General features: G+C 46.1%; 1 protein-coding gene across 1 annotated transcript in view; it reads left to right on the top strand.

Moving 5' to 3' along the window:
• Nucleotides 1-14,762, top strand: part of HMX2 (H6 family homeobox 2) — a gene marked incomplete at its 5' end in the record, with an annotated part of 30,031 nt that extends 15,269 nt beyond the window's left edge. The window contains 2 exons of the mRNA XM_083614967.1: nucleotides 12,186-12,478; nucleotides 13,737-14,762. Coding sequence (XP_083471093.1) covers nucleotides 12,186-12,478; nucleotides 13,737-14,281 — 838 coding nt within the window. The 3' untranslated portion in view covers nucleotides 14,282-14,762. The remainder of the gene's footprint in view (nucleotides 1-12,185; nucleotides 12,479-13,736) is intronic.
• Between the last annotated feature and the right edge of the window lie 3,545 nt (nucleotides 14,763-18,307).

Genomic DNA, 18,307 nt, shown 5'->3' on the forward strand with positions numbered 1-18,307 from the left:
CTGTAGTCGCAAAAGGGGTGTACTTTGCTAAATTCACAAACGTATGTAAGGAATTATAATATCTCCTAGTTTCTGCGCACATCCCTACAAGAATGGGGCCTGCAGTTTGTTAAGGGTGCTGGGAGCTGTAGTTCTGTGAGGGGTAAACTACCGTTCCCATGATTCTTTGGGGGAAGCCATGTGCTACCACAGGACAAAGGCAGGGGGAAGAAGTCTCCCAGCCCACCAGGGAACGTTCTCCTCCCCCCCCCCCCCAAGGCTAAGTTCTGTAATGTGTGAAATACATCCTCATGCTCATCCTCAACACCCTCCCCAGCCCCCAGCCCCACTGTTTGGGTGCAGAGAGACTTTTGACCGTTCAGCAGACAAGCATGAGCCCCGGAACCCCTCTGCTCAGAAGCCCCTAGCCACTGCTGCCCCAGAGCTGAGGGAAAGAAGGAGGCACTCAGGCCTCCAGGGAAATCACAATTCACAGAGCCATAAGCCTCAGTGTCATCATCTTGCTCCTATGGCTTTGGCTCCTGCTATTGATCAGTGGAGAGTCCTCGTCAAAAGGCTGCAGGAGATGCTTCCGCTCTGGGGGTGGGAAGCAAAGGCGATCCCCAAAACAAAACAAAGCAAAAATAAAATAAAAATCCATATAGTAAAATGGTTGTTGGGTGAAGATGAGGCTTTCTAGGTGTCCGTTCAGGGACGTCAACAAAAGCCTCTTCGATTGTAATATCTGCTGTTCCCTCTCTCCTTTCTCCCCGCCTCCCCCTTCCTGACAGATGTGGCCATTTAACAACTTTAGGCCGAAACGGGTGTGTATAAAATGCACCCATTTAGCTCTGACAGGGCAGATTTCACGCCCTGTCTGCCCTGGTTGTAAATTCTCCTCCACCTCTTCACCAGGCCCAATATATCACCATTTCACCCAGGGCTTTTCCTGACCTGCAGGAGCATATGCCTCACTTTAACTCAGCAAATCAGAAGGAGCCAATGGACTGGCTGGCTCCCTCCCAGGCCTGCCTGCCTGCCTGCCTTATTTATTTATTTATTTATTTATTTATTTACTTACTAACTACCCTTTTCCCTGACAAGACTGAATGTGGCTTACAGATACAAATAAGAACCACTGAAAACAATAATTAAAACTATACAATTACAATAAAAAGCAGCATGTCACCAGGCCTTTTCATCAGAAGCAGTCAGTTCCCAAAAGCATGCTGGAATGAGAAAGTCTTCACCTACCAGTTGAAGGACAACAAGGAGGGAGGAGCCAGTCCATTTCTCTAGGAAAAGAATCCCAAAGTCTGGGAGCAGCCACCAAGAAGGCCATGTCCTGCATCCACACCAAGTGTTCCTGGGAGGGTGGTAGAATTAAGAGAAGGGTCTGATCTTCTGGTAAGGAGAGACTTTTGCAGGACAGTCAGAGCCAGGTTTATGCAGAAGCAAGCACCAGCAAGTAGTGAGTATCAGGCTTGCAGTCTCTTGAGCTTGCAGCTGTTCCTCACAGCCTAAAAAAGTTATGGGTTCTAGGTCATTATGCTCAGCTTCAGCTGAATGGGAAAGTCTAGTGTAAAGAAACACATCCCTAGAAATGGAGGGAGGGTCTACCAGCGTCTGTTTGCCCCTTTCCTTTCCTGGATCCACAGGAGTCCCAGTGGTGGCTGGTGTCCCATAGACCTAGTGAGGCTACTAAGAAGTCACATTTGTAGGAGTGGATTTAGACACTAGGAGAGGATATATTATTTATCTTTCCTTGCTCATGTGAATGAGATCAACAGAGTACCATCCTCTGCAGCTTGAACCCTGCATAAGGCCCACCCCCAGCTTACTCTACAACTCCCCTACCCACCCACAAGATTGTGGAATAGAATGGATGAGACTCCACTGACACCTGCACAGGGTGAGATAATACCAGTTGTTTGCTGCTCAGTGACAGAGCACACACATTGCATACAAATGATCCTGGGTTCAATCCTTAGCATCACAAAGCAGGGCCCAGAGAGACCGCTGCCTGGAACGCCACTGCCTGTCCATGCCGTCAGTACTGAGGTAGGTGGATCAGGAGTCTGACTGCTTTGCACTGAGTCAAACCATTCATCCAACCAGACTGATCATGGGTGGTCTCGCCATCTGTAAATGTTGACCTTGAGGTGAGGGTGGAGAGAACATGCTTCGCTAGCAGCACCAAGCAGGATTGAGCCCTCTGCTCACCAGCAGATTGGCCTGTTAGCCAAAGGTTCCTCACCCTATCTAGCTTATTATTGTCATAGATCTAGGGTACCAGAGAGATATGGAGGGAAAATACAAGCTGCAGAACTGTACCAGAAAAGAAATTCCTGGATTAGCTTCTGCAAACCAGCCTGGTGGCTGGTAAGCTAGATGCAAATCTATTGACAAACAGGAGATTTGGGTGGTTGCCAAGAAGATGGAGGGGCATAATGTCACAGAAAAATATGTCCCTTTTGAAATCTAAAGGTGTTATGGGACCAAGGAGGAGGAAGTAGGCAGAATTCCATACAGCACTGGCTGGAGGAGGCTGCACCAAGAAACAGGGAGCCATTCTGGTGGACCCTGCTTTGAAATAAGGGTTGTTCCCCACCCCCCAAAAAATATTGATAGACTTCTACCAGTTAGGCTGAACCCTTCTAACATACCCTAAGGGCTTGAATGTGTCAGGACATTCAACCTGACTTAAGGCAGTGTATGTATGGGGTGAGACCTTATATAAAAGGGGGCCACCAGTAGGAAAAGTCTGGTCTGTTTAGCTGTTTAGGAAGCTTCTGAGGCCTTCTGCCAAGGACTTCTCTTTTCAGCCCAGCTCCAGGAAAAAAATTAAGAGAGGGGCTTTGGATTTATTTCCACTAAGCCCAAAGCACACAGGCCTGAGCAAAACCTTGTGAAATGCCCTTAGAACATAAGGGGTAGCTTAACCCCTGTGCAGTCTATCATGTGGGGAAGATCCTAGTGAGAAATACCAGAGAATTGCTTTTAAAGCCAAGGAAGCCAAATGTTGAAGTATATTTTTAAAAAGATTTTTATTGGGGGAAAGGGAAAACAGGAATAAAAAAGGAACAGGAAGGCAACAAATCACACACAGAGACTTTAAATGAAATCAAAAAGCCAATCTAACTTAGCTAGCTTGAATTTTATGTGCTTCCCCAGGCTTGTAATTCAGAGCATGTGCAGAGTTCATTTCGGAAGACATGGTTCTAAATCAGCAGGGCAAAATGATAAAAACAAAGCTTCACTTGTTTATGAAATGTAGAGACCAGAAGCAGCCTGCCTCTGACAGAGGGAGGCTGTTTTGTCATCTCTGGGCATGTCAAAAATTTATTTAAAGGCTAGCTCCGCTGCCCTAATGACCCTGAGCTTACATTACAAAAGGGCTAGAGACAGTTCTGACTAGCTGGCCCATTAAAAAACAACAACAACCTTGGAAACCTTATTGGGAAATAAAAGACAGGAAATCTGTCTGTTGCAGACCAGAGGAGTGGTCTGATCAGAAGACACTGTTGATCTATATCAGAAGATAAAGTTTGTTACAGCCTCTCAGACAGAAAATCCCAGACACATCTCTCCTGTTCCCTGGCAGTAAACATACCAATAATACATAATTAACAATTTGCTGCCCTTTCATGACATTGAAAACCAACTGTCTGAAGCTGTTCCATCTACCTAATGGTAGCCTGGCCCTGAACAGAATAATCTTGGTTGGGATAGGGCATGAAGTGACCCTGAGACTTCCTGTGTGCTGATTATGGTCTGTATCACTGAACTATGAAAATACACCTCACCCCCTCAATTTTCAGAGGTGCCAACTTTCCCTCCCAGGCAGCAGAGGGCAAAGGCAGTCTGGAACTGAGGACTTTTCTCATAGGATAGCTTTCTATGGCTTCAGGAGAAGGTCTTTCCTTTTTTCAGAAATTCTGGAACTGGGAACTCTGGGGATTGAATCTGATTGTGTTCTGCGTTGTAGAGTGAGTATGTGCTTTACTATTGAATAATGACTCCTCCCAACAGAACATGCACATATCAGAAAAATGGCACAGAACTGGAAATCAGTGGGATATCATTGTATTCTGATGCAGCATATATAGAAAGAAACAGGGGTTCAACTTGAATAAAATATTGGGGGGCAGTAAGCCCTGCCCTGCATAATCAATCTCGTGTATGGACACTATTTGAATGGCAACGCCCATCAACTTTTGTGGGGGCTCAGCCTTGACCCGCAGGAATTGGCTCCTATGGGAGGGAAGGGGAAGAACATACCAGAGGTGCTGTTGCCTTATAGTCCAAATAGGGGCTAGAGCAAGAATCCACAATGTTATGCCTGTGGGTACACGTGCACCCACAGTGGCCTTCTGTGCTGCTGATAGAGTCCCCTTCCCCTGCTGAAAATAGGCTTGAAACAAGTACAGTGGTACCTCAGGTTAAGTACTTATCGTAATTCGTTTCAGAGGTCCGTTCTTAACCTGAAACTGTTCTTAACCTGAAGCACCACTTTAGCCAATGGGGCTTCCTGCTGCCGCCGCGCTACCAGAGCACGATTTCTGTTCTCATCCTGAAGCAAAGTTCTTAACCTGAAGCACTATTTCTGGGTTAGCGGAGTCTGTAACCTGAAGTGTATGTAACCTGAAGCATATGTAACCCAAGGTACCACTGTACTCTGTTGTAGTCAATCAGGGTTGATTGTGGTGGGTGCTTGTTTGCTGTGTGTTTGCAAGTGTGTGTATAGCCCAAGACAATGTCTCCAGTTTGCAGATGTGCTCACAAGCCCAAATAGGTTCTTGAGCCAAGCACAGACTCTTAACAAGCTAGAAATAATCTTGAGGAACTTTCACCCCCACCAGAGAACCATGTTGGTTGGGAAAATACTAGGCCCAAACGTGTAATAAGGGGTTGTACATAGCATCTCCACTCCACTCTAAGGGTTATCTTGAAATTTGAGAAAGAAACCAAGAAGCAACCAGAGGTGGGGAAAAATTGTACTAATGAGTGATTTCATCTACCCTCACATTAACCAGGGAAATGAATAATTGGGTTATGATGAAGAAAGAAGTGAATCTTGAGTGGTTTCCAGGATTTGATGGAAGTATTGTCAAGCCATTTGGGAACGGTGACCACAGTGCTATTAAATGCAACATATACAGGAGTGGAAACTTGCCCACAAAGTCCAACACAGTCACATTTAATTTCAAAAGAGGAAATGAGGGGATTCATTAAAAGGAATTTGAAAGGGAGGGTCAGCAGGGTCAAATCCCTTCAGGAAGCTTGAAGGTTATTTAAAACCACTAAAACAGAAGCTCAGGCACAATGTATAGCACAGGCTAAAAGTGCAATCCTATACATGTGTTCTCAACCCCTGGGACATCAATAGGACTTACTCCCAGATAAATGTGCATAGGATGGCAACCTAAGATCATTAGGATGTCAGTGCTGTTAATAAGGAGGGCCATGGAAAAGTTGAGAGGCAAGAAGGTTTTCTTTTTTAAAAAAGGGATTTTTTTCCCAGATGAGAAGAATTGGAAGGAGCACAAACTCTCAGTAATAAGATAATGTAGTAAGCCTACAACTTACACTTATTTAACTTATGCCCCTTCAGCTTTACGCACTTGTTTTTTTGTTGTTTTTGTTTTAAAGTAAGAAGGGGGTGGGCACCCAGAGAAAAGGATTTTGGTGATTCCACATTCCATTGCCTCCAGTGTCTTTTGACTATACACAGTTATGGTTCTAGGCGTCATCCCCAAATTGTAACCCCTGTGCATGATGTGGGCTTACTGTGCACACATAAACAGAGAGCCTGCAGAACAAAAAATGAGATGGATGTCGCCAAACATAATGAGTTATAGCCAGTGCTGTGCAAAGGAACTTGTTCCGTCAGTGCAAGGATTCATGCTTGCACACTGGGATTTTTTTTGCTCTCCTGCATGCTCCCTTATTCTGTTTTCGGGGTTCTCCTAATCCTCTGGAGCAGATTTGGGGAGTGTGTGGGGCATGTGAGTGGGAGGAAGTTCTGTTTTGCAAATGTAAATCCTTGCACTGATGGATGTAAATCCTTGCACTGTAATGGATACTGCTCCTTACAAATGAGCTTTTTTCTTTTTCTTTTTCACATCAGTAATAGGAAACCAGATAAGGTAGGACCATTATATGACAAAGGCGTGAAAGGGTCACTAAAGAAGTACAGGGAGATTGCAAGGCAGGATAGTTAGTTATCTACATTAGTCTTTATTGCAAAATATGTTGGACAAATACCCACCCTAGAAAATTATGGGTTTGTCAATCTAACTTGTTTCTCAAGTAAATGGGTTCAAAGCATTAAATATACATTTGTTAAAACATGTAGAACACAGGTAGGGAAACTCTTTCAGCCTGAGGACCACAGTCTAGGAGTAAGTGGGTCCAGAGGCAAAGTAGATGGAACAATGAGTTGGCTGGATTCTACACATTTTCACACCTAATTAAGCCTCAATCTAGGCAAGCAAGAGACACTATCAGACTTCAAGGACACATGTTTTGGTACCCAAATTTGTAACTCATCATACCAGTACAGCAGTAACCATGAGTACACGTGGCCCAGTATTAATATCCACCTGACTCAAATGCCTGGTGGAATAAATAAATGTGTCTTAAACTGATGGCAAACACTTCACAATGAGGATGATTGACACACTTCTAAGGGAAGGGAGTTCCACAAACATGGACCACCATGAAGAGGGCCCCAACTCCAGCCACCAGGACAACACTCATCAGCGATGCCATGAGAAAATCTTCTTTTGCAGAGCTGAGGGCCCCAGTTAGCATGGAGACACACTCTTTTAAGTCTTTGGGCAAAAAGTCATTATGGTCTTTATAAGTCAACATCAGTACCTTGAATTCAGTGTTCAGTGGAATTTACTCTCCTGTAGGTCTGCACAGGAATGCATAGAGAACTTCAGCATCCAAACATGCTACTAAGGGAGCAGAATCATCCTAGCACAGTTTCAAAGAAAAATCTGAGAACATAGCTATTAACAATCTGTGCAGGATAACAATCTGTCTCAGGGCAGAGGGACAAGAGCAGCTGGTAGAATCTCTTTTGGTTTAAGGTTGACAACTCAGTTTTTGCACCAGTTTTGCACCGGCTGGAAAGGGATATTCCATCTGCAGCCTCAAGACATGTCCCAAATCACTTATTTCTTCCTTAAGGCCCTTGAGTTACTACTGAACTAGCCCGGTTAGGTGCCACTAGTCTTCCAGGTCCTATTTCTGTCTTTGCTTGCAGGCAAGGTAAATAATGGCATATTCCTCTGCTCCTTAAATCCAGTGGAGATTCTAATCTGTATAGGTGACTGCCAGCAAAAGGCCCAGTGGGTGATTATTGACTATTCAGACCTTTTTATTATTTGCTCCTTATCAAATCTGGTTCTGGAATAGGGGGGTTAGTGGAAGATGTGCCCAAGTACACTTTAGACCTCCCTCACATTGGGAAACTCACAATTAGAGCAAATCCTGCTATCCACCCAGTTATATTTATAAGCCAGCAAAGACTTGCCAATTTTTTTCCCCGGCTGGGTTTCTATGCCTTTAAGAGCAGCAAGGGAGGCTGAAATGTACAGCGCAAAGCCTATGCATGTTTACTCAGAATAAACTCCTACTGTATTCAATGGCTCTTACTGCTGAGTTGCAGGCACATTAAGTAGGTGGGAGCTTCACCTGTAAAACTGCTACCTATCATACAGCTTTATGGGGGGGGTGTCTGTCTGTCTGTCTGTCTGTCTGTCTGTCTGTGAGTGTGTGTGCGTACAACGTGGCAACCTTTAATCCAGAGAATGGCTGTAAAAGGTGATGTTGTCCATAGAAAGGTCTCCCACTTTACGCATCTGTCTACCTAACGCGCGTTTAGTGACAGCAGATAAGGCATGCAGGTTGGTAAATTATTCCGGATCGATGGCCTAAGATAGTGTGATGTCACAAAACCGGGAGGCTCGTTCTGCAAAGGAGCTGGAGAGAAGTGGCTTTCTCTCTCTCTCTCCTTTCCCTCTCTCTTCCCGGCCCCTTCTCTCCGGGCAGGCTTTGGAGGGAGCAGCCTGGGCCGGCTGCGGAGCTGAGTGAAGGACGATCCCTTACATTGTGTTTCAGTGCGGGGTCTTTCCGGGTTAATGAGCTGACATCATGATTAAAGCTGACCATTTGTAATGTGTCTGGAGCCTGTTGAAAAGCACTGAAAAGGTTAATGCGGTAAACCAGGACAGCACCTGCCCCGCACGAGGAGGGGAGGAGCCGGGCCACTTTCCCTAATCAATTAGCCCCTTAATGAGTCTATCCAAAGTAGTTAAGGGGAGTGAATGATCGTGCCGCGGCTCGCTCGTCATCTCGCTATCCCTAATTATTTTATAAGCACTTGATTCAATATGCCGAGGCCTAACACGGGGGCTGGGAGTTAATGAAAATGTCATTTGGAAACGTCTTGACATTTGTCTGTATTGATCGGAATCTTGCTTTTATCTCTCATTATGTATTTTGGGGGAGAGAGAGGAAGGGGATAATCAGCCCATTAAGAAAGCCCATCGGGGGGAAGAGGGGGAACCCAGACGTGAAAGAGGACCGAAGGAGAGGGGAAGACCTTGACTCTCAGGTCTCATCTCCCACGCCACACAAAAAACGCTTCCAGGGCTCTGCTCTCTCCCTTTCTGGGCCTGGGTAGAAGAGGGGTGGACACTATGAAGGAAGCCTGGTCTTGAACCTCGGCGAATTGACGCACTATCAGCGTCCATTGTTCCAGGACTCAGAAGTGGCGGCAGCGGTGGAGTGGGAGTCAGTCCCGCTGGAAATCGAACTCCGCTCTGGGATCCCTTCTCCACTTCCTCGGATCCCAGCTAAGCGCGGGCTTGCGACGCAAAAGGCCTACTGCACAAGCTCAGAGGCGCCCTTGCACTCGTTGTTGCGTCACCTTTTCAGAACTGAGCCCTGGCGCAGATCTGAGTCTAGAGAGGATTGCCGATCCTAGCCCCCTGGGAGTAAGCCCCATTCAAGTTCAGTGGGGCTTACTTCTGAGTAGACATGGCTAAGCTTGTCCCGAAGATGGAGCCTCCAAAGGGCTGGAGCAGCAAATGTCGGACATGTCAGGATCATAACTGCACCAGTCACCAACGCAAACAGTGACCCAATGAGAAATGTGGGAGGATATCCTACCCCAGGGCAACGTTAGGAGTCGGAGGGGGTAAAACCATCCTGAATGTAATTCTATCATACATTGCACATAAACCATAAATATGTACCTTCTGCAGTACTTATGAATGTAAAATGTTGAGATTATCCCCAAAATCTGTTGACAGTGCCTAGTCTTGAAACAGTGCCTTTGAGCATGTGAAGAGTGACCTATCGTCACTCTGTAATCATAAATAACCCACACACAACTTGAATTGATAGCAAGGATTTCCACAGTCTGGAGTGTGCCCATAACCCCCCAATACCGCTTATTTAGACAATGAGCACTGAAAAAACTCGGTCATCGCTTCCAGTATGCAAAGCTTATGCGGAGAGGGATTTGAACCCAGACCTTCCGCCTTCCTACCCAGCGTGCAAGCCAGTAAACCTGTTTGAAAGGGAATATCGTTCCCCCCCCCCAACTTTGGGGATTTCATGTGGTGAATAGTAACTGTTCGTGCGCTCATTATTTACTCGTTGTAAAACCCATTCTGTTATGCAGCACGGTTTCAAAATTCAACAGATCGAAATTTGCCCCGCTTCGCTGTTGCAGGTGATGCTGTTGAATCCTGCCGAACTGAATCCGTGGCTACTATAAATCACGTTCCACACCAAACTCAATAATCTTCCTTCCTTCTCACTCTGTCCTGGTACGTTCCAAAAGAATAGCAAAACTCCCTCTAAGAGCAAACGCGGGTGGCGAGGGCAAAAATTTGCAACACTTTGTTGCAGGACCCACTTTTCCAAATAAAATAAAAAGGAACGGCAGTGCTGTTTTCACACTATGTTTGACAATCCCCAAACAGGGAACTTGAGGAATAAGCGGTTCGAAGATGTCCACGGTGGCTGAGGCATTCGGGAACCAACCAACCAACCGCTTTGGATCTGCTTCACCGAAAATATAAATGGCCCTTTCAACTACTGGCAACATTGACATCGCTTTTGCTCGCTTCTTCCTCCTGAGCTGGTGAATCTCACGCAGATAAAGCACGGGAAGCAGACAACCGGCTCTTGCTCCACGGCGGCGTCTTGCGTAAATCATTAAAACAGGCAAATGTTGCATTATGGACGTGCTCTTTTCATTAAGACACCTGCCTTCACGCGCCTTCCCAATGCGATTGGATGGCTTTCCCAGCAAACAGTGGACGACTCTCGTTTCGTTTTTACCCCTCAGCCCGCCCCCCTCCAAAGGAAAGTTTCTGAAAACTTTTGGAGAGAACGATTCTCTCCCTCCCCCTCCCCTCCCCCACCCCTCCACCCACTTTTTGAGTGCGATCAAAGCTGTACAAGCCCAGAGGAAGCGGGGCGATTGTATTACAATCATTGGAAGGCATTTATGTCAATCCTCTCAGAAAGCCTAAATAATTGCATATTGTTACATACGTCGTATATATCTGTATATACCCTGCGCCATCGGGATGGATTACATCCCATGGGGAAGATTAGGGATGTACCTGCATGAGTTTGGGAACGGGAAGGCATTTCTCAGCTTGTATTGCAAGCGGTCTCTCTCCCCCCCCCGCCCCCGCCCGCTTTGCTGCGCGCTCCTTGCATGGGCAGCTTGGCGCCAGACAACTTGAATGCGCGCAGTCTTTTCATTTCGCCTGCAATCTCCCATCCGTGGAAAAGCAGGGGCTCCGGCTGTCCCCCCCCACCCTCCTGCCCACCCCACCCCGCCCTTCTCCCAGGGGATGCAGATGAGTGACCGTCCCGTTGGGCTGAGGGTTTAAACAGCAAAGCGAAAACATTGGCTTTCATCCATGAATGGGTGTCTCCCCCCCCCTTCTTCTTCCCGGATTGACATTGCTAGACAAGATATTTCGGGGGCTGCGCGGGGGATAAAAAGTGAAGATAATGAAAGCGCCAAGGATCCGTTGCTAGAATGCAGCCCTTCTGGTTTAAATACCAGATCTCTTTCCATAAGCTGTTTAATGCCAAGCCTCTTAGCCTTCCGCCTGAGCCCCAAATGCTTGCAGAGCCAGACTGGAAATGAATGGAGAACACAAATACACAAGTGCAGCGGGGCATGTGTGCATGGATTATATATATATAAGCTCTGAGGACTGTTGCATGAGGAGAATACTTTGTTTTAGGAAACACATATTGTGTACTAGCCCAATTAGCCATATACTAGGAATGTCGTCTTTCCCCCTTCTGTCTCTGCCATTGGTAGGAGAGGAGACGTCTAAGGCAGAGTTGCTTAGCCACTTCCTGAACCACTGGGAATAGTTTAGGACCCGTTTGCTCTGAAAGTCAACCCTGTCAGATTATTCAAGTGTGCTTCAGAACCCAACCTCCGATCTCAGGACTTATTTTATACAGGCAATGTCAGCTACTTAACACCTTGGCAAAATGTTGGCGCGAATCAAACGCCCGTATCAGATTGCTAAACGGTGTGATCATCCCAAAGCCTCATTTCGTTATTTAAGGCAACAAACTGAGGCAACTTCGATTCACCCTAAAGGGTTATAAATGCTAAGGGCCAGCCCTGGAAGGGTGGATTAGGACACACATCAAACCTCTGCGGACTTTTAGCCCCGACTAGATCGTGGGTTTATTATTATTATTATTATTAATAACAATAATAATAATCTGGTCCGCTTCCTTTTTGTCTGTTTCGACGAGAAGGGGCAATCCGATCACGTCGGTTTCGGTGTCCCTGCAAAGTCGGCGGCTGACAGCGTTCTAGAATTTTGAAACTTTCCGGGGCAGCCTGGCTGCCTGTGATTGGCCGAGGCGGATGTAACCTCCATGCAAATGAAGCCACGCCACCCCGCCGCCTGGAGATCAATAGAGATCTGAGAGAGAAAGGAGCATGCATTCAGGCTCGGCAAGCTCAGGGAAAACCTGCCAAGGCACGCCAAAAACACCCCCCCAAACTGGTCCCCCCAAAGGCAGGCGAGGTAGCCAAGCCCCCCAGGCAGCCCCCGCACCCTCCGACGAGACCCCCTGTCCCCAGCGCGCCTCTAAAGCGAGAGCTGTTCTCTTGTTTCTTATGAGCCCAGGATGAGCAACAAAGAAGACCCGAGCAAGTGTTGTCCCGCAGCACCTCCGCTCTCCAGTTTCACCATCCAGTCCATCCTAGGCAGCGGCACCTCGGAAGGAGGCAGGGAGCCCAGCTCCAAGCAGCCAGCCTCCGCCTCCGCTTGGCCGAGCAGGAAGAGGAGCCTCTCCATATCCTCCGAAGAAGAGGAGCCGGATGAGAGCTGGAAACACCCCGCTTGCTTCTGCCCCGACTCGCATGGTCCTAAAGAAACGTGCCACAAACACCACCAACCCATCAGTTTCACGTGTCTCAGTAAGTACTGGACCAAGGGGGAGGAAAAGAAAAGAAAAACCATTCAAACCCTCCTTTACTTCCTAATTAGGAAGGATGATATGTAGGTGCATCTTATTATATTGGCGGACAGTGTTATTAGGAAGAATGCAGCGTGTTGTGTGTGTGTGTTGAAAAAAACAGCTTTGCCAGTAACCACTGTTTTATTTGAACAGCAGTCTTTCTGATCGCCGGGCTTTTAGGGGGCGAAATTAACCTAGATGACATCAGGGATGGAATAGGTTGTGGGAAGCCGGGCGAACAGCGGTTTGAGCTTTTCTGCGAATGTATAGGGTGCAGTTTTCAAGCTCTCTCAATGCTATTTGTTTTGGTTGTTTTTAAAATCTGTATTTGCTTCCTTTTGTGCGTGCTAAATTCGGATGCCATACAGATTAAGGGACCCTATCGTTTTTAAGAGACATGTTATTATCTTATCATGCCTTTTCCGTCCAGTCTTTGGGGAGATCATTTCTTTATTATGATGGATAACGGTGATCTCCCCCCCCCCGCGCACTCACCCCAACAAAAAGGCAAGAGAAGCCGGAGGTTTTTCGCAGGATTCCCGAATACATAATTTATGAAATGTTAAGATATAAAAAGTCAAGTTCTCTCGATTCTGCAGGAAAAGGGTCGTATTTGAAAACACGGGCACGCCCCTGCACCGCGTTGACCAAGAATTCAGACTGAATTCGGTGGCGCTTAAAGAAACTCCCCCCCCAAAAGAAAGTATGAATACGGTGGCAGCTTTAAGCTACACTCCTAAATAGAATAACTTACCTGGGAGTAAATCCCATTAAACTTAGCGGGGTTTAGTTTTGAGGTGGCGAGTATGAGGTTGCGCTTTTAGAATTACAACAGAGAATGAACTGGATTGTAAAGGCTGCACTTGGAAACAGACTTACTCGTGAGCGCAGCACCAATGCGAAGGAGGGCTGCTCTCCTGTGAGGTGCATTGAAGTTTTTGCCTGACCTTGAAAGGACTTCATAAATTCCAGTTGCAACTCGTTTATAGAATGATGACGATGATAAATATTTTCTTAGGAAGATATGGAAGAACTGGAGCTCTGGAACAAGCAGCAATCGACTCCCTGAGTTTAGTGTTTTGTGGGATTCGTATATTGGTGTCTGTGGGTTGTGGTGTCTGTGTGTGTTTGTGGGGAGGGACACATGGCCATGCCAATCTGATCCGAAAGGCATCTCCACACCCCCCCTTCCTTTTTTTTTAATTTCTCCCTCCAAGGCAACCCGAAGGGGAACGGCTCCGCGATCAGTTCCGACCGGACGCCGCCTTTCCTTTCTCCGTCCCAGCCGGACTTCAAGGAAGAGAAAGAGAAGCACTTCGGGCCGGGCTCGCCGGCTTCGTCGGAGCGGCAGCGGGACGGCGCGGAGCGGCAGGCGAGCTCGGCCAAGAAGAAGACGCGCACGGTTTTCTCGCGGAGCCAGGTCTACCAGCTGGAGTCCACCTTCGACATGAAGCGCTACCTGAGCAGCTCGGAGCGCGCCTGCCTGGCCTCCAGCTTGCAGCTGACAGAGACCCAGGTGAAAACCTGGTTTCAGAACCGCAGGAACAAATGGAAACGGCAACTCTCGGCGGAACTGGAGGCGGCCAACATGGCCCACGCCTCAGCCCAGACTCTCGTGGGGATGCCCTTGGTTTTCAGAGACAACTCCCTCCTCAGAGTGCCGGTTCCCAGATCCATCGCCTTCCCGGCTCCCTTATACTACCCAGGCAGCAATTTGTCGGCCTTACCTCTTTATAATCTCTACAACAAGATCGACTATTGAACTGGCGCAGCGTCTCCACCCACGACCTTTTCTTCACCCGCCCGCCTGTTATTCATAGGAAAGGAGAAATGTGCTTCTTGCATTGTTAAGAAATACACCATGTGTATTCATTATTATGATTATTAATTTTTTTAAGGGGGGAAAAAAAACCCCGACCATTTTATTTATGGGAATCCTCTCTGGGTTAGTTTTGTTCTGCTTGTTTTCTAGACTGCCCTAGAGAGTGTGTCACTTCCAGCCCTCTCTCCCTCCAGCCCATTTTCTTTAGTCTGTCCTTTTCTGACATAATAACAAAGTGACTTTCCGACCTCGAGCAGAACAGGAAACCCAACACATCAACTCACCTTTAGAAAGAACCGCGCGGCTCTGTCTGCGTGTGCGCGCAGGTAGGATAAAAGCAGGGCGCTGGAGTGGCTAGCCATTTTCCAGTCTCCCCTCGCCCGCCCCCACCGTTCCTTTTTGCCCTGAGTATTAATTATATCTGCGGGAAATAATAAATAATAATAATAATAGTGTATTTCAGATCTGTACATATTTTTAAAAGAAAATAAAGCATTTTAAACATCGTTGGTAACTTGGATCAGATTGCTTGTGTATTTCAGTTGGCGTACCTCCCCGCCCCTAAAAATAAAATAAAATACATGTATTTGGGTTTTAGGTGTGAAAAGTTGGATGCGTTCTGCCCTCTGGGCCCCTCTCGCTGGAAGTTTGAAAAAAGAGGAAAGTTTCATCCGTGCGGCGATGGGTTCTCTCTCGTTGAGGTCGCAGGAAATCTCGATTCATCTCCAGCTGCGCTCCTGTCCAAAAACTGTGGCAAATGTCACAGCGAAATAAATCCAAGAATAGACGGGGAGCATTGATCAAAATAAAGCTGAAATATTGATATATTCGCCATGCTGACAACGCTGCCATTCCACGTTGTTTATAGGCCATACCGAAAAGAGTGGAGCTCACTTCCTCCTGCGGTTAGGATCAGAATTAAAGTCAGGAGAAAGACATGCAGGAAGTTTTAAACTTCTTTCAGACTATTTAAGCTGACCATTGTCATTTAAGGATATTTAATAAACAGCCATTTCTGTATGGGCTCAAACGATCAAGACCCGATATTCCACAGACCTTTAAAAAAAAAAAAAAGAAGTTCAGGCCACACAGTCCATTACTACTAAATCCAGCTGTAGTTACTGAATTTACACAGGTAAAACTCAGAGGCAGGCATCCCCGAGCCTAGTGGTTTTTATTTGTAATGGGGGTTCTGTTCACGTCATGGGAACTTCCCTTACCTTCTCACTTCCGCCCAAAAATGTTCCCTGGGTCGCTGTCCTACCATCCCCAGTCTAAGCACATCTCCCAAAACTCTTAGTAGTTGCTGACGTGAAAAAGAGGGAGACTCGGAAGAAAGGTCCGCTGAGTTCAGCGAGACTTACTCCCAGGTAAGTCTGTATTGGACTGCATCCTTATTTAGAAAAAGGAAAAAAAAATCCATTGAAAGCGGCCCGATTTTCCGCTTAAGGTGCCAATTGGCTTAAATCGTTTTAACTGGCTTGGATCGGCGCCGTTTAGAGGCATGCTACGTGATTCGCATCCAGCTCATTGATATTAACCGCAGCGCCACTTCTACTTCTGTGCCCTCCATCGTAAAACCACAGATGGGGCGCGTTCTTCTTTCTCTTCCTCCTCCCCCTCATTAAAGTGAATGGAAAATATAAGCTTCTACACTGCAGATCCGGGTAAAAGCTTGCAAATGTCAAACGCATTCGGATCAAAGCGGCTCATGTATATAGTTATTTGAAAAGATGAACGTCCTTTATTAAGCGATCGGAGCTGACAAGTGTTTCCGGAAATGGGCTTTCTTCCTAGTTTGAGGTGTATTCTGTTAAATGCCAAGATCTCATGCCAGCTCCTTTTTAAATAGAAATGTGACATTATAACCAAGCCGTGATTGATCTGAGCGTTCACCCCAGCGCTGCAAAACACCTGCAGCCTCGGATGTGCCGAGAGGAGGAAGCGAATCGTTTAAACAAAAAGTAAATACTTCATCAAGTGTTATTTAAATTGCAGGCGCCGTTACGTGGTTTATCACAGCCACCTGTTCCTTGGTTCGCTCAGGATCTTATAGAGAAGACTATTTAAAATGCAATAAGTAACCACAATCCAGCTAAAATTACATTTACGATGTTTTAAAACGGAGAATTGTGGGGGGGATAACACTCCATATGGCCCGTGTAAAAAATAAGCTCGGGATATGCACTTTCGTGGAAAATAATATTTTTGAAATTGTTTATTCGAACCATTTTCTCAAAAACCAACGGGGGTAATTCCCTATTAAGTGCATGCACGGACCTTTTATCTCAGAAACAAATGAATTTAGGGCAGCCTGGTCCTTCTATTTTAAACAAACAAAAGATCTAGATAGAGCCTAGGAAATTCTTTATTTATCCTTGACCGCGTAAGTTCCACTGTAATGCACGGGAGATATTTCTAAAAAGTTTTCATTATGACCAAGGTTGTGTGTGAATATTTGTAACTAAATAAAAAGAAGAAGTTTTTCAGGCTCTCACTGGTTATGAAGTGTTATTCATATTGCCAGCAAGGATGGTTTCCAACAGGAGTACTTAGAATCAGTGCCCTTCCAATCTTTTCCGCCTCTTCAGACTATTACTACTTTCAGTTTCCTTGAATGTTTCGGTTTTGCCTCACTATTCATTAATATCGAAGACAGCTTTCTCGGTAAACCATACCCCAAAACAGATGATTCGAATTAAAGTGGAATTTCAGTACAAGTTTATTGGATTTTAAATGACCCCTCTCTGTCACCCACATAGTACATAGCATCACAGACGTGCAGGGTGTTTGCATATATTCGGTTTGCATAACTCAGATCCGTCGCCCATCTCAATCGCACGCAGTGAAGCAAAACAAAACAAAAAATCGTTTTGGGAAGAGCAATGGATGCATTTGGTGTTTCCATGCAATCCTTATCCTCGCATTGCAAATCGTATTGCTAATCAATCCTGTGCATTATTGCAAACCTTGGAACTGGTCCAACACACCAGGAGATATTTAAAAAGTGTTTTGTAGGCCAGTGGCGATACAGCGAAGAGGCAGAGGCAGTTTGGCTCTTCTATGGAAGCGTGCTCAGCCACCGCAGGATGGTAGAGGAAACTGTGGCCAAGCTTAAGTCAACGACATAGTGGCCCGCAGGAGTTAGTATTGCACAGTTCTCGTTGTTTCCATCACTTTTTAAAAGGTTGCAATCCTATACCCACTGACCTGGGAGTAAGCGCCATTGAATTTAGTGAGGCTTACTTCTAAAGCCAGCCTGCATAGAACTGTGGTGTGTGTTAACATGAAATCCTTCTGTGAACGGTTGCTTGCAGTTAATCTGCTTTAATTGCAAGCATGGCTACACATAAGGATTTAGCAGGTTAAAAAGGAGGGAAACAATGAGATCTATACATTGCAATCTGCTTTAGCTGCGAGGTAGACTGATTAACCTTGGGCCGTCAAGTATCTCTCCAGCACCTTCTTTCTCCATCCGGGAACTATCCCCAACTTGCTGCTTCTGCGTCGATTCAACCGCGAGGCGTCAATGGCAGGGCTATTACAACAATATTTTTTTCAGGATCATCGCTCTCGCTATTAAGAGCATGCGCGTTTAATTTCCATCTGATACCGCTTGGACTTTCCTTTCAGAGGCGAATTGTCCTTTGTCCTGAACACAGGATTATGCAAATATGTCAGGATCCAAGAACTCAAGGTATTAGGAAGGGATTTCGAAAGCTGCCTCAAAGCGAGAGGCATTGAACAGCAGGAAAGCCTAGCAAGAAGAGTCAAATGCTCGTATTCTGAATTCATGTGGCATACATGTGTCTTACTTGGCTTTAGATATAAAATTATAATATTTTGGCTGATATTTATATGCACATACTGAAAACAGTTCCAGCAATAGTTCGGTAGGAATCCTTTCTATCAATATAATCATGATAGTTACACATGGACAAAAGTGTGTGTGAATGATGCATGCAC

This window comes from Podarcis filfolensis (assembly GCF_964270895.1).
Source record: "Podarcis filfolensis genome assembly, chromosome: 5".
In the NCBI taxonomy this organism is placed as follows: Eukaryota; Metazoa; Chordata; class Lepidosauria; order Squamata; family Lacertidae; genus Podarcis; species Podarcis filfolensis.